A 16,761-nucleotide genomic window follows, 5' to 3' on the forward strand; every position below is an offset into this window, starting at 1 on the left:
AAGGTTTGTTTTTGTTTGTTTTCTAAGACACGGCCTCTACAATTTTCAGAGACACACACTGTGAATTATTATACATGCATTTGCTGCTTCCCCCCATAAAAGGAGGCGATGTCAGAAATTCTAAATGGAACTGGTTACTGCCATTCTGATGCCAAAGAACAGGGAAAAGGTAAGCAAAGAACTGGAAAAAATGAATAGCAGTATGAGAAAGCAACACATGCAGCTGGACAATGAAGCTTGAACTAGGATTCAGGAGATCTAGGTTCTACTCTCTATTATGCCAATGATTTTTTACTTGTTACTAATTAACCGTGACTAGATTAGACAAGTCTCTTCGCTACTTTAGGCCTGGGTTTTCATTCTTCTACAATACAAATTTGATTTGGATGATCTCTGAGATTCCCTCTGGCTCTATACAATTAAAACCCACAAAAATACATACACATATGAAATGAAAAAGTGAAAAATAAAGGTAAAAATAAAACAGAGCAAGATTATTGTATACTGGTGGTGGAAACTGGCACTCCTGTCCATCTGGCACAAGTTCTATTCCTCAGAATAAGACTCAGATACCAACAAAGGAAGAAAAATTTAATTCAGTTCAATAAAAACTTACTGAGCAGTAATCTGCAACAAACTGCACCATCACAAAACTAAGTAGCCCTAGGTTAAGACCATTTAAATATGTGTAAGAAAGCCAAAACTCACCCAACCTGAGACTGAAAGACTAGTTCATTAACACATAACTCAACTGCCCCAGTACTAAGAACACAGAAGTATTTTAAACTCTTCAGAAGATAATGCTAAGAAATTACATAAAATCACCTACAAAGTACAAATACATGGCATAGTCAAAATTCTTATCCGCGCCCCCGCCTCCCTCTACCAAAGAGAATGAAAATAAATGCTACAGGTACTTTCGAATAGGAAAACAGCAATTTTTGTGAATCTAATTTCTCTAGAACCCACACTCACTTAGTAGAGTCCTACATCTTCTGGATTATATTCTTGACTTTAGTAAGTCTACTGGAAATAAATTCTCAATTTGTTGTGCCAGGTTAATTAAAATGCAACTGGAATTCTTGTCTCTACTATCGCCTACTGAACATTTCCACTTTTCAGAGGCTCGGCTGGTACTATTTTCAAGGATCAAAGAGGAGAGAAAACCCTTTCCTGAAAATTAAAAATGATTTTTACCTCCACATTAAAAAGAAAACACACACAAGATAAACTGTGTTTGATATCTCATCTTTCAGAAGCTAAGGCAACCTGTGAGTCGAGCTAATTAATCTCGGTAAAAATTCAAACTCCTTAATAGCCCCAAACCATACTCGTTAATTTTGTGGAGCTTTCCATCAAGGAAAACGGGGGGGGGGGTGTTTTAGCGACAAGCCTTTACTTCAGACAGTTTTTAATACCCCACATACTATCCCATGCCAAGGATCGCGCGGCGCGGAAACCCTGACGATTTTGAAAACAAACGTAAAGGCTCCGGGAGGGGGGAATGGTAAGGGGGTTAGTAACTGACAGCTCGGCCTCGAAGCAAGAAGCTTCAAGTAGGTCAGACCGTGTCGACGGACGGAAATCCAGGGTCCACCCCAGTGGGCTTAGGGGAGTAGAGCAGCAGGAGGTAAGCGGAGGGCAGGCGTCTTTCAGGATTAAAGGGGCGGGATATCGAAACAGAGAGAGACCCAGATAGAGCCCGAGCTCGGGGCAGTTCGGCTGCTCTCACCTCTCTTGGGGGCCTTGAGGAGAGGCACCCCTCCTGTCCTCTCGCCGTTTTCCTGCTTGTCCTTGTGCTTGAGCTCTCCGGGAGCGCAGGGGCCGGGGTCACCATCAGAGCCGCGGTGGTGATGGTGCTTGTGCCGCTCCTTGTGGCCCTTATGCTTGGGCCCGGCTGCGCTCACCGTCAGGGGCGAGAAGGTGAAGAGGGCCGAGGTGCCCGGGGCCGGGAGCGGGGCAGCGACAGCGGGTCCGGCGGGTGCCAGCGAAGGTGGCGGCGGAGGCGGCAGGAGCAGAGGCTCAACAGGGCCTGGGACGGTTGGGGCTGCATTCGTTGGCGGCAGCGGCCCGGGATGTTGGCGGCTGCGACGCCGCCGGTGAGGGGGAGCGAGAGGGGGGTCCTGGCTCGGCCGCCCTCTCTTCTCCTGAGACCCCCCGCTGCTCGCTCGGCGCTGCCGCTTAACTCCCCGCGGCGAGACCCCAGCGTGGGGTTTCTCCTTCCCGTCTTTGTCCGCCTCCTCCTGCGCCGCCACCGCCCGTACTACGCGCACCGCTCCGACCTGCGCAGCCATTTCACCCACAAACACACATTTAAATGGCCCGACCGCCCCCCCGTCCGCGTATCGCGCAAGCGCCGCCCGCGCACGGCCCGCTGGGCATTGGAGTCTCTCCCCCACCCTCCACTTCTCGGCCATTCTTCGTCCAGAGCTGAACATGCCGGAAGCGGCACTTCCCGGCGCTTCTCCGCAGGCCCCTCCGACCGAGCTCTGTTGTAAAGTACCCAAGGCCGCGCAGAGCCTCACGGGAGCGGTAGTTCCCCGCGCCCCCGCCGCGTAGCTGGCTCGTCGAGCCGAGGAGCCGAAAGAGAGCGTGCGCCGAGTCACGCTTCGGGCTGCGACGCAACCGCCGCTGGGCGGAGAGTTGCCGCCAACCGCCTTAACGGCCGAAACAATGTTAATAGCTTTCGAAGTCTGTAGGCGCGTTCCCATTATCGTCTCCGTGTGCCCCTTCGTCATTTTACACGGAGTGGGTGGTCTCCATAGTTACTTTTCAGTTTGCTATTCCTCTCATAACCTTTGTGAGGTAAAAGAATCTCCGGCCTTCTACAACCCTGGACAAGCGATGAGATGCAGAGGAAAAGGGAACGTAGTAACATAGCAAATGAGGGCGATTTTGCTTTAAGATAGAATGGAGCTGCAAATCAGACATTTCTGAACCTCTTCCTGGGCAGTAATTGCTATGGTTACAAGCACAGGCGCGACGAGGCAGGTGCAAGAATTGCCTGGGAGCCTGCTGAGCGCCGCCCACCTCTCCATCGAGTCACAGCCCCTCTAGTGCCTGGAAAGGTAGAGTCTATCTATTATTTAAATCCGTTCCTGCAGTTGCGAAAAAATCCTAGATGGAAAAGTATGTTTTGAAATTTCTTAAGATTTTTTCAAATCGTAAATATACGGCTGCATAAATTTGAGAAGTGTGTCTACCATAGCGCGCTCCAGAAATCATCACTACTCACCAAGTTTTCTGCCCGGAAGTTTATTTACAATTTGATCGGAAATTTATTTACAATTTGATCGTCACGTTACAATTTTACCGCCTTGATAAAGATATTTGGAAGTAATTGATTACAATAAACTACTCAAGATAAAATCACTGTGGTTTGATACCACTAGTATGAAGTATTCAGCTCAGTGAACACTATAAAGTTAGTTTAAAAGCCAGAAAGTTTATTGAGCACCTCTTGTATACAGTACACTATACAATAAAAAGGTAATATTTCATCTAATGTGTGTCTTCATTGGGATTCCTAATGAACAATATTGAAGAACAAATGACTATGTATTTCATTTTCGTAAAGCTATAAACTTTTTAAGTGAAATCATTATTAGTCAAGGGGGAATCCTTTGTAACAATCACCCACTAACTTGTTTGTTATATACAATTAGATTTGAAAGATCAACTTTCTTAAGGCAAATCCATATTAATATAGAGAAAATTTTAACTAGTAGTACCTCTGGTTAGTTGGATATAAGTTGCACATGTTTTACAGGACCTTTGAAATGAAAACATGCTACTGTATAAACAAAGCATGTTTATACAGCTGCTTTTTGTTCTGTTTTGTCTTTATTTTTGATTGAAGGATAATTGCTTTACAGTATTGTGTTTGTTTCTTCCTTACATCAACATGAATCAGCCATAGGTAAGCAGGGTCACTTCCCTCTTGAACCTCCCTCCCACTTCCCACCCTGCTATTTTGTTGATTTTTCTGCTGTTTTTCTAGATTTGGTAATTGAACAGCTTTGGCTAAAGCTTTTCAGGAATTGAACATCTTATTATTTGGTATATCCAAACAAAAGACTGATTACTGTCATTAAGTATATATTTTATTCTCTTTAGGTGTAACTTCTTTTCTCACTACTTTGTTTCCCACAACACTTGGAAAAAGATGTGTACTGCATTTAGGCAGAAGTAACTCCCAAGAATTAATCGTTTTCACAAGCAGTAATTTTGTACTGCAACCACAAGGTAAGATTTTTTAAAACACTTTTTATAGTAACTTCTCAAATTTTTACAAATCTTTTAAGTTTATATTTAGGTAGAAAGGTAAAGTAGAATAAAGATAACTTCTAAAAAGGAAAAATAAGTCCATTCTAAAACTTTCTCATACAGCATTCTCTGTACATAAGTTTAAATGACAAACTCCTGTTTGTGCTTTCCAACCCAATGTAAATGAGATGAAATGTAGAACTTCTGACATTTATTTGCATATGGGTCTTCTTTTAAAGCTGTTAACATTATTACCATATCTTCATGGTTGATATTACGAATATACACTTATTTTAGCTAGCAGTATTCTATTAGTTTTATTTGCAGATTCACTTGCAGGCAATATTCCAAAGCTGTTTTAAATTTTCCAAGTTGATGGTGGTTTCCTTGGTCCTTTGGGTTTTGAAAAACGATTTGCAAAACCTGGGAACAAAAATAAAACTGAATGAAAAAAGATCTCTTATATAGAAATGAACACTTTTTCTTTTGAATGTATTGATATATGTGGAAATATAAGGAATTTTTTTTCCCTAAAAGGTTAGCATCTTTGATCAATTTAGTAATGGATTATAAAAGCATTCTAGTAATTACATTAGTGCTTAAATGATGACAGTAGAATTCTAATAGCACCTTACATTTGTGGAACACTTAAAAATTTAATAATGGTAATAATTAGATGGTTATAATAGCCTTTAGTGATCAATATTTTTTCTCCAGTATTGAGATAATCTTGACATATGTGTGTTTACTTGTGACATATGTACATTTAAGGTATATGATTTGATACACATAAATGTTGTGAAATGATTAGCTCATTAAGTTTGACACCTCCATCCCCTCACATCATCACCATCTTGTTTGTTTAATGAGTTTTTAAGATTTTTCTCTTTGATTTAAGATTTTTAACAGCTTTCAAATATATAATACAGCACTGCCTGCAATGCAGGAGACCCATGTTTGATCCCTGGGTCGGGAAGATCCCCTGGAGAAAGGAATGGCATCATCTCTAGATTACTTATAATACCTTATATAATGTAAATGCTGTATAAATAGTTGCTGGTATATGACAATAAGACAATTGATGGAGGGCTTCCCTGGTGGCTCAGTGGTAAGGAATCTGCCTGCCAATGCAGGAGACATGGGTTCGATCCCTGATCTGGGAAGATCCCACATGCCACAGAGCAACTCAGCCCATTGTTGCTTTCAGTAGCTAATTCATATCTGACTCTTTGCCACCTGGTTGACTGCAGCAAGCCAGGCTTCCCCCTCCTTCACTATCTCCCAGAGCTTGCTCAAACTGATGTCCTTTGAATTGGTGATACCATCCAACCATCTCATGCTCTATCACCCCCTTCTCCTCCCATCCTCAATCTTTCCTAGCATCAGGGTCTTTTCCAATGAGTCAGCTCTTCATTAAGCCCTTGTTGTAAAATTAGACAGGCCATGAGCTATTCAAGTGGTGTGTCTGATTGAGAGAAAAGAAGAAAGCAAGGAACATTTATGTTTCAGGCAAAGTTTGGTGCTTTTTTCATAGGTTATAGAATATCCTATATGAACTTTTTAACTAAATGATTTAATAAGAATAATAACTTTTTTCTAAATATAGCATATTAAACCTTAGAGTTAATGTAATCCAAGTAAAAATTTTAAAACACAAGAAACAGATCCAGAGATTCTAGCTAAACACTTTGCCTTGGTGAAATAGGGACCATAACCCCAATTGTGGTAGAAATTGCTACCTGTCCACCCAAATTTTTCTTTGTTTCTTCTTGAGGAATAGAATAGTATATGGGAAACTTATCTGCCCAGTGTTTATTGCATTTTCCGGGTGTCTTTTATAGTTTGGATGTAGCACATGCATAGCATAATGTTGCCTCTTCTAGGATAGTGCCATAAGTCCTGAAGAGGAGGCCACACCTCTTCAACATTTTTCTCTCTTCTCGCCACCTATAGTAAGAATGCGGCTGCAACAGTTTTGATCATTCAGATAAGGACAATACCATGGAGCAACAGTTCCTCAGGGGGTGGTCCTTGGGACTACTATAGGTCCCCCAGACCTTTTCAGGGGGTCTGTTTTTTGGTTAATAATTTTTAGTAGTAATATCCTATACCATTTACTATATATCTTACAAAAAAACTATATAGTATATATAATACTACCTTAAATAGTATGAATTCATGTTACATAAATAGTAGATGCTTAATATAAAATTATTTTAAATTTATAGTTTGTATTAAAGAGCAACTGGGCAAACAGTTCCTTTAAACTCTCAGAATTGTGCTTCACCTTCCACTGTCGAATGAGTTTTAATAAGATTAGATAGTAGCATCATCTGTTCTTTTCATCACACTTGAATATTTCTTATAACTTTGCTTAGATATGAATTAGAGTATTAATAGTATCTCAGAATTTCTGCATGTGGCTTTCACATTCATTTATTACATGCCAACATGATCATTTGATACCTAGTTTTATTTTCCACATATGTTAGGCAATTCAGGCCTATGTAACATGTAAGAGGAGCTGAAAATAAAAAGATAAATGGCATGAGAAAGAATATAAACATAAGGACTTATACATGTAACCTTAAATCATGTTAATGTTGTATCTCTTATACTGCAAATGAACTCTACTGGAAAGTAGCACACATACCAAAATTCAAAAAGGAGCTGGAGTTATTTGACTGAACAGTCTGTGCAGGCTTGTTTGGTGGGGAAGAATTACAGATACCTAGAATCAAAAGAAAAAATTGTAAGGGAAAGGATGAATATAGACTCAGACCACGAGATTAAACGTTTCCAACAAATTAATTAATACTTCTAGATAAACATCACATGTGACAAAATATAAATGCTTACAAATGAGTTCATATTATAATTTTCTCACTTTTGTGTGCATTTTTTTTTAAGTTTTCTTTGCAAACATCATATGGTAAACCCAACCCTAAAGAGAATCACCAAAAGATTCAAGAATATGATCTATTTTATTGTGAATCTACTTTTTACGGGGTTTACATTTTGGTTTTCAACTGCATCTTACTTTGCATTCTGATCACTCTTAAGTACATTTTTAAATAATTTGTTCTCCACATTAGCTCATCCATGGCAAGTCTGTAGTTTTTCTTCCACCATCCTCTACTCTGGAATATCTTTATTCACTTTCCAACCGACATTTTTCCTATTATGGATGTTTATAGTTAGGTCCAGAATCTTACAAAAAGCACTGTTAGGTTGCTTTGTTTTGCTATTTTAGCTCCATATAGGCAGGCTTAAAAATACATTTCTCTTCCTATCACCTTAACATATTCATATATCAATATCTACACAATTCTGAAAACAATCCAATGAAAACATGGTTCATATTTTGTACAAGTACTGTCTTATCACCAAAAAAAGATAATTTCAGGCTTGTATGAACTTTCTAGGAAACAGTACATAATTGGGGAGAAATCGCTAAATATACACCTTTATTTGTTCTCATCATTATCAGAATATAGTGTGAGGACTGCATATATGTTTGTACACACAAAAAATTCTAGAAAGCCCTCACACTTCCTGGAGCTACATCAGTATGAATCACTAGAGTTATATCATGAATTTCAGTCAGATTCAAGTAAAATATTTATTGAACACCTACTAGTGCTAAGAATTAGGCTAGCCACTGATGATAGAGGCATGGATAACAAGTGGGTGAAGGTGGGAAAGTTCAGGAGATAGCTATCATCCCTGTATTGCACATGAGCTGAGTTGTATATATCCTTCAGAAAGAAAACAATCGTCCCAAAAGGGAAAACTGGCGTTTTATAACTGGAGACAAAAATTTTGCATATATATAGTGAACTATATTTTGCTTATAGCTAGTCATGGATACTTTTATGCTTCCTGCCCAGCATTAATTCCTTCTTCTGATAATTGAATTTTACGTTAAGAAATCACCGCTTTCCAGTGTTCACCTCCCATATCTCTTGTGGCGCTGATCTACCCATAGATCAAAGAGCTGCTTTATGACCAGGGCTGTCAGTTGGTACTTTGCCATGGTCACCACTTGTTTGGATCTGACCTCATTCTCTATTGGTCAGCGTCCATGGGTAACAATTGTTAAATATTAGGCATGACACTATCCTCTTAATCCAAGCATTAAGTATACTGGCGATAACTGGTTTAGGTTTAGCCAAGACAAGCAGGCCTAACAACACTAGTCATCCATCAAGCTGTGGCTTGAGCAACCAGGAAGGGAACTCATTTTTTCATTATAAGGCTGAAATCACATGGTAAAAGCCTGCCTGAGTATTCTAACAGACAGAAACAAAGTTGGGAGATATGGAATAAGAGATTAGGCCCTAACTATATCATTTGAACTCTTGGTCATAAGTCAATAAATTCCTCTTTTCTGCTTAAACTAACTCAAGTTGGGGTTTCTGTCACTTGTAAGTAAAGGATTTCTCAGCAACTAAGGTTTCCCACCAAAAGTAGCATTGGATGTCATAGCTGACATCTTTAACTCTTGTCACCAGCAGCCATAAGATCTTTTCAAAAAACAGATTTTGTAACATATCTGTCTAAAACTCTTCTGTGACTTCCTTTTGGGTCATTGACATGACCTATAAGGGTTTATTTTCTGCTTTTTTTAAAAGAAAGAAAATGATGTTTCATGAAAGTGAGGTCACTCAGTCATGTCCAACTCTCTGCGACCCCATGGATTGTAGCCTACCAGGCTTCTCTGTCCATGGGATTTTCCAGGCAAGAGTACTGGAGTGGGGTGCCATTTCCTTCTCCAGGGGATATTCCTGACCCAGGGATTGAACCCAGGTCTCCCACATTGTAGAAAACAATGTTTCGTAAGCTAAGCTAATCAAATCAATCTTTGGCTAACTATTCAATTTACGTATGTTTTTGCTTTTTGCCATTTTATTTCTTATGTTTTCTACTATAATTTGCTCTTGAAATGTTTGAATTCTCTTTTGACTGACTTCAGAAGAAAGACTCTATTTTCCAATCATGCTTTCCTGAATTTGCCTGCAATGCAGGAGATCCAGATTTGATCCCTGGGGCAGGAAGCTCTACTGGAGAAGGGAACCCACTCTTGCCTAGAGAATCCCATGGACAGAGGAGCCTGGCTACAGTCCATGAGATTGAAAAGAGTTGGACACGACTAAGCAACTAACAATTTCAGACTATAATTTCCTCTTGAAATGTTTAAATTCTCTTTTGGCTGACTTTAGAGGAAAGAGTATATTTTCCAATCATGCTTTATTATAGGTAGGAAATTAGTTCACTTCAGAGATCAAGTGTGGTAGCAATAAAAGCAGACTAGCACAAGCTTATGGACAGGGAGATAGAGTGAAAACTCAGAAGAAAAGAGTAATATTCAGCTATAAACCTTCTTACTTAGCTAACACCTTACATCCAAGTCTTCTCAGTGCTCTTTGTCCCTCCCCACAATACCAGTATAGCTGTTTAATCCTTGATGATTAACCTGGTGGATCAAGTTTGTAAAAAATATACCACCATATACTTTGTAGTTATAAATAGGATTTTGAAGATAACCAATTTCCCATAGTTTCAGGAGTCAGGGTTTTGTTTTCATTACAATATAGGAAAAACAGTAAGCAACAGACTTTTATTGCTAATAATATTTGGTAAAAATGGAAATGTGTCAATATTTTGCTTATTTCATTAAATCAACACATTTGTTTCACAATATGCTTTGCTGTGACTACTTTCAAAGAAAATACATCTGAGGTTAGACTGCTGGGAGTTTTAAATAACACAGTAATGACAGCATTTTAGAATGTGTAGAAAGTGCCAAACATCATACTGTTATTCCTGTGAATCACACAGAAACTTTTCCCTCCCCTTACTCCCTACCCAGTATTTTAGCATTGTGGAGCCTAACAACAGTGCAAGGCCTGGAGGTGACTGTTCTGATATATAGGCCCTTAGCAAGGTTCTGTTTAGGAATAATACTGTTAATTATTTTCCCAGTGGTTATATAAGGAAAAATTACATATACTGAAAGTGGTATGTGAAGTGAAAGAAAGTGAAGTCACTCAGTCACGTCCGACTCTTTTGCAACCCCATGGACTGTAGCCTACCAGTCTCCTCAGTCCATGGAATTTTCCAGGCAAGAATGCTGGAGTGGGTGCCATTTCATTCTCCAGGGGATCTTCCCCACCAAGGGATCAAACCTGAGTCTCCCGCATTGCAGAAAGTGGTATATATATTCTAAAAATTAGTAACTTACTCTTTTTCACGTTTCGTAAAATTTTCAAACTCTACAAAAATGAAGAAAAGGAAAAGGTTAGTTTTTTCCCTGTGAAATCCAAACACTTTAATCAACTAGAAATATAGACTTCAGTCAAGAGGATTAATTTCTTTAAAAATGGATACCAAAATACACAAAATTATTTTTCTATCATGCCATTTTTAACTCAGTGCCAAGTCTCTACTTGTCTTAGCTTGCTGTTTAGGAATAATACTATTATTCTGTCGTGAAAAAAGATGGAGTTTCTACTTTTGTTCTTTATTTTTTAATCTATTTTATGTACTGATTTATTAATTTATGTGGCTGCACTGGGTCTTCATTTGCTGCGTGACAGCTGCCTCTAGTCGTGGTGCATGGGCTTCTCCCTGCAGGGGCTTCTCTTGTTTGGAAGCACGGGCTCTAGGCACACAGACTCAGTAGTTGCAGCTCATGGGCTCTAGAGTGCCGGCGCAGTAGCTGTGGTAGGAACACAGGCTTAACTGCGCCTCAGCATATGGAATCTTCCCAGACCAGGGATGGAACCCGGGTCCCCTGCAGGTCTTAACCTCCATGCCTTAACGACTGGACCAGCTGGGAAGTCCCTACTTCTCTTCTTTATTAAGTGACCATTCCAGGACCCACAGTGGCTTCTGAAGATAACTGTGATACATTGCCATTCCCATTCTAGTCAAAAAAATTTGCCAGTCATATTCTGTACTCAATTTACTAAGATTCTCTTCATACTGTTAATCATGCTACTTCCTTCTCCCTCCTTTAAGCAAACCCATATCTTCTGCCTCTTTGATGGTGGAGTCTCTAACTTAAAAAATCTACCCAGATCTCTCCTTTTCTTCACATTTCCTCAGGGTGTATGTTGTTCACTCTGTCCCACAGTATATTATTTTTTTGATAATTTTCATTTTATTTCTCATATAGGTATTATATTCTAATAATTGACTGTACTCTTTTCAAGGACATTCAGATGTCCTTTATGGCATTTCTATTTTTCTAACACTTAACAGAGATGTAATCTTCTATATAATAGATATTTTTAAATTCCTTTTTGAAAAATTTTACTTAGATTTTTAAATATAGATTATTTGTAATTCAGAATATCCTAGTGAAAATGCTCTCATCTTTGTTCTCCATCTTTTTCTTCTGCTCTGTTGGTGTATGTTTCTTTTCATAAACCAGTATCACGCCATTTTAATTATTTGGGCTTTATAATATTTTAATATATCTGATAAGACTACCCTTCTTTCACTGCTTTTTTTTTTTCTTTTTTGCTGTTTCCTGACTATTCTTGTTCTTTCCCTGCACATATAAACTTTGGAATCAGTTTTGTCTAGTTTCAGGGGGAAAGAAGTTGATAGTTTTGGGGGGCATGCTCTAAGTTGTTTTTTTTTTTTTTAATTTTTGGTTTCCCTCTATTAATTTTGATTGCTGTGAGACTAACAATCAATATTTGTGAAGATATTTAGTCTAATTTTTTCATCTTAATGCTGGAGGGTTGGAGTGACAAGGATTAGGACACCTCTGGCATAGTCCCATAAATTCCTATCTTTTTTACCTTACTCCTTGTAAAATTCTTTCCAGGAGGTTTCAGTGTCTGTTTTGAAGATGCTGAATTTTCCATGGTGTTAGGACAGCTAGAACAAGTCTCTACAGGTTGAGCCTGTATACCTAAAAAACAAAATGTTTTGTTGCATAGCTTCTTAAGACTTCAGATTACATACAGGTATATATTCAGTAATTCTTAGCTTGATTTTTCTGTACATTATTTTTGCAGTAGATTATGCATTTTTAAAATTTATTATCTTTATCTTATTCAATCATTCTTTGTACCTTTTCCATTTAGGTCCTATTTTATTGTTAACCTTTAATGGTCTCATTTTTCTATAAATTTTGAGAGAGAGTGCTGTCACTTACAATCTTCATCAGCAAGAAGGAAGGACTCTAAGGTTCTCTCTGGCAGTGGAGGTGGTGGGGAAGAAGAACGATCTTGTTGTAGATCTATGAAAAAAAGTATACCAAAAAAAAACCCCTATCAATTGAAAGTCCTAAGTTAAGCTCATTTTTTGAGACAAATGTATGATATTGCTTATATGTGGAATCAAAAACAAAATGGTACAAATGAACTTATTCACAAAATAGAAATAGAGTCACAGATGTAGAGAACAAATTTATGGTCACTAAAGGGGAAGAGGGAAGGGATAAATTGGGAGATTCGGACTTATACATACACACTAATATAAAATAGATAACTAATAGGAACCTACTGTGCAGCACAAGGAAATCGACCCAGTACTCTGTAATGGCCAAGATGGGAAAAGAACCTAAAAGAGTGGATGTATGTATGTGTGTAACTGACTCACTCTGCTGTACGCCTGAAACTGACAACACTGTAAATCAACTAAGCTCCAGTAAAAAGTATTTTTAAAAATCCCTTTTTGGTTTTATATTGGTTTTCCAATTTTTCAATATTAACCTGTAACACCCAAATAAAAAATTATCTGAACAATGACTGGAGCCTCAAAATTTTTGTTATTGTAGCTCTTTAGTCAGTGAACCTATGCTTTATCACAAATTTAATAGCTAACTTATAAAAGTACTCTTCCAAAGAATTTGAACCTGACTTTAATCAAGCTTCTAGTCTTCCTGTAATTTTGCAGGGAATCCTAGAGATAGAGGAATGTGTTAAATAAAACCATGAGGATACAAACAGCCAAATTTGGAATATTAACAATCTTAAGGACATTCCCTTCAACAAATAAATGGCAAGAGAGTACATAAAAAAAGAACTGTTACCAACTTTAAAAGGCTTAACACACATATAAAACAAATGCGAGATGTAGACTTTGAATCCAGCTTCAGATAAATCAACTGTAAAACATTGTTTAGAAAAAAAAAAAGACATGCTTGAGACAATTCAAGAAAATGAACAAAGTCTGGATATTAGATAATATTAAGCAATTATTCATTTTATTAGTGTGATTAATGCTATTATGGTAGGTTTAAATATATGTTTTAATATTTCTGTGATTTGATTATTGTTGTTTAGTTGCTAAATTGTGTCCGACTCTTTGGGACCCCATGGACTGTAGCCCACCAGGCTCCTCTGTGGAATTTCCCAGGCAAGAGTACTAGAGTGGGTTGCTCTTTCCTTCTCCAGAGGATCTTCCTGACGCAAGGATTAAACCTGTGACTCCTGCATTACAGACAGATTCTTTACCACTCAGCCACCTGAAAGCCCATTTCCGTGATAAAGAATTTTAAATAATGGAGCTATTTTCTCACAACATAAGTCCTAAAGATACAAATGGTGTTCTATTGATGTATGCTCCTCATTGTACAGCACTCAGTTCAGTTCAGTTCAGTAGCTCAGTCGTGTCCGACTCTTTGCAACCCCATGAATCGCAGCACGCCAGGCCTCCCTGTCCATCACCATCTCCTGGAGTTCACTCAGACTCACGTCCATCGAGCCCGTGATGCCATCCAGCCATCTCATCCTCTGTCGTCCCCTTCTCCTCCTGCCCCCAGTCCCTCCCAGCATCAGAGTTTTCCAGTGAGTCAACTCTTTGCATGAGGTGGCCTAAGTACTGGAGTTTCAGCTTTAGCATCATTCCTTCCACAGATATCCCAGGGTTGATCTCCTTCAGAATGGACCTCCTTGCAGTCCAAGGGACTCTCAAGAGTCTTCTCCAACACCACAGTTCAAACGCATCAATTCTATAGCGCTCAGCCTTCTTCACAGTCCAACTCTCACATCCATACATGACCACTGGGAAAACCATAGCCTTGACTAGACGGACCTTAGTCGGCAAAGTAATGTCTCTGCTTTTGAACATGCTATCTAGGTTGGTCATAACTTTTCTTCCAAGGAGTAAGCGTCTTTTAATTTCATGGCTGCAGTCACCATCTGCAGTGATTTTGGAGCCCAAAAAAACAAAAAGTCTGACACTGTTTCCACTGTTTCCCCATCTATTTCCCATGAAGTGATGGGACCGGATGCCATGATCTTCGTTTTCTGAATGTTGAGCTTTAAGCCAACTTTTTCACTCTCCTCTTTCACTTTCATCAAGAGGCTTTTAGCTTCTCTTCACTTTCTGCCATAAGGGTGGTGTCATCTGCATATCTGAGGTTATTGATATTTCTCCTGGCAATCTTGATTCCAGCTTGTGTTTCTTCCAGTCCAGCATTTCTCATGATGTACTCTGCATATAAGTTAAATAAGCAGGGTGACAATATACAGCCTTGACGTACTCCTTTGTATAGCACTAAGTACAATTATATACTTTATTAATGTCTTTTGAAAATGAATACATTGTTAAGTGCTAGAGTTTTATCTGTCTTTTGGTCATTGGGTTTTTTAGGTCTCAAGACTTATCTATAAAGCAAGTTCTCTTGTTTATTGCTTGTTTCCTGGGTAATATGCAAAAATTAAATATCAATGCAGTACTTCCATCAAATACAATCACTGGCAAATAGTAGGCATTTAATAAATATTTGATAACTACTCTAAAGTAGCTTATCACCTTCCAGTTTGATTTTAGGAAGTATTTTTTTTATTCAAATGACAATATTTAATTCTTTAACAATTGAGTAATATCTGTTGTTATTTAGTTGCTAAGTTGTGTCTGACTCCTTTGTGATCCCATGGACAGTAGCCCACCAGGATCCTCTGTCCATGGGATTTTTCTGGCAAGAATCATGGAGTGGGTTTGATTTTAGGAAGTATTATGAGAACTATAACTTTCAGATAACAATATCCTGCCAAATACCTTCCCAAAATACCATTTTCACCTTAATGCTCCCCTGATAACCTGTAGTGCTTATTACTTATTAAATCTAAATTTTTCTGCCAAATTTTTTTTGTGTGATAAAATACACAAAACAATATTTGCCATTAATGACATTTAGTACACTCGCATTGATGTCCGAATATCACCGCAGTCTGGTGACAAAATTTTAATCTTCCTGAAAACAAACTACACACCCATTTAGTAATCACTTCCCATTACCCCCAGATTAGATGGGCAACCACAAATCTGCTTTCTCTATATATAGATTTGTTCTGGGTATTTCATCTGCATATCCTTTAAGTCCTTCAGAACTTTCCCACATTATCTATCCAAATTTATTTTCCTTATTTCCCTAAAACAGAACCTCTGTTGCAACTAAATTAACCTACTTACAGTTTCCTTACAGTTTATGATCTGTACCCATCATGCTTATTTTTACCTTTGAGTCACTGTTACTCTGATCCCTGCTCCTAGAATTCACTCTTTTTTCTTCTATCAATAATTTTCAATTTCTTTTCTCTACTCAATGAAACCTTCCCTAACCACTCCAATGATGCCTTTTGTTTTTCCAGACCCCTGGTGATTAGAATCAATGCCATATAGATTACAACTTAATAGGTGCAATGAGTATTAATTTTGTCTATCCAATTTGAGTACATATATAATCATTAAGCAGCCCACTCCAGTCTTCTTGCCTGAAGAATCCCATGGACAGAGGAGCCTGGTGGACTACAGTCCATGGGGTCACAAGAGTCGGTCTCAACTGAGCGACTAACACTGTAATCATTAAGCAAGTGCTCTTTCTTATATATCCTGCCTATTCTAACATTGGATAAGGCACACAGAACTTAAAATGTTCATTTAATAATTACCTAATAATTATAATAGGTAACATTTAATGAGGGGATTCCCTGATAACATTTAATGAGAACTTATTTGATAACCACTGTGCTAAAAGCTTTATACTTATATTATCTCACTAAATCCTCACAGAAATCCTCTTAGAAGGGAAGTTCTATTATCCTCATTTTATCAATGAGAAAAATCACAGTTCATAGAGTCGCAAAGAGTTGGACATCACTTAGCAACTGAACAACAGCGATATATAACTTAAACAAGGTCATAGATTTTGATAACTATTGGTAGGCTGGGGATTTTGAATGAAAGTCTACCTGACTCCGAAGCCCATGCTTTTTAACGTCTATGTTATACTACTTATTTATGTATTTGAATAATATGTTAATATGAATAAATATGTTAAGGGTAACTACTACCTGTCATAATATATGTAAAATACCTATCAGTGTTCAATAACTGTTGGCTGTTGGTGTTGTTGTTCATTGCATAAAACAAGTAAGAAAGTACTGGAGAAGCAACAGCAAGTTAAAAACCTAAGTGGTCAGAAATAGTTTTTCAGAATGACAATGTTAACAATGATAAAACCAGTAA

General features: G+C 38.2%; 2 protein-coding genes and 1 pseudogene across 2 annotated transcripts in view; 1 reads left to right on the forward strand and 2 right to left on the reverse strand.

Annotated features, from left to right (window-relative positions):
- The window catches only part of RSBN1 (round spermatid basic protein 1), a 43,282-nt gene extending 40,781 nt beyond the window's left edge, over window positions 1–2,501 (reverse strand). Inside the window, exon 1 of the mRNA XM_012178899.5 lies at window positions 1,733–2,501. Within this exon, the coding sequence (XP_012034289.3) occupies window positions 1,733–2,438 (706 nt within the window). The 5' untranslated portion in view covers window positions 2,439–2,501. The remainder of the gene's footprint in view (window positions 1–1,732) is intronic.
- A 110-nt stretch (window positions 2,502–2,611) lies between these two features.
- The window catches only part of LOC132659461 (large ribosomal subunit protein uL1-like), a 74,093-nt pseudogene continuing 59,943 nt past the window's right edge, over window positions 2,612–16,761 (forward strand).
- The window catches only part of PTPN22 (protein tyrosine phosphatase non-receptor type 22), a 58,060-nt gene continuing 44,538 nt past the window's right edge, over window positions 3,240–16,761 (reverse strand). Inside the window, exons 17-21 of the mRNA XM_012178891.4 lie at window positions 12,440–12,523; window positions 12,081–12,193; window positions 10,511–10,541; window positions 6,920–6,997; window positions 3,240–4,689 (exon numbers count right to left, since the gene is read on the reverse strand). Of these exons, the coding sequence (XP_012034281.3) occupies window positions 4,625–4,689; window positions 6,920–6,997; window positions 10,511–10,541; window positions 12,081–12,193; window positions 12,440–12,523 (371 nt within the window). The 3' untranslated portion in view covers window positions 3,240–4,624. The remainder of the gene's footprint in view (window positions 4,690–6,919; window positions 6,998–10,510; window positions 10,542–12,080; window positions 12,194–12,439; window positions 12,524–16,761) is intronic.

The sequence above is a fragment of the Ovis aries genome, chromosome 1, assembly GCF_016772045.2.
Source record: "Ovis aries strain OAR_USU_Benz2616 breed Rambouillet chromosome 1, ARS-UI_Ramb_v3.0, whole genome shotgun sequence".
NCBI classification, from domain to species: domain Eukaryota; kingdom Metazoa; phylum Chordata; class Mammalia; order Artiodactyla; family Bovidae; genus Ovis; species Ovis aries.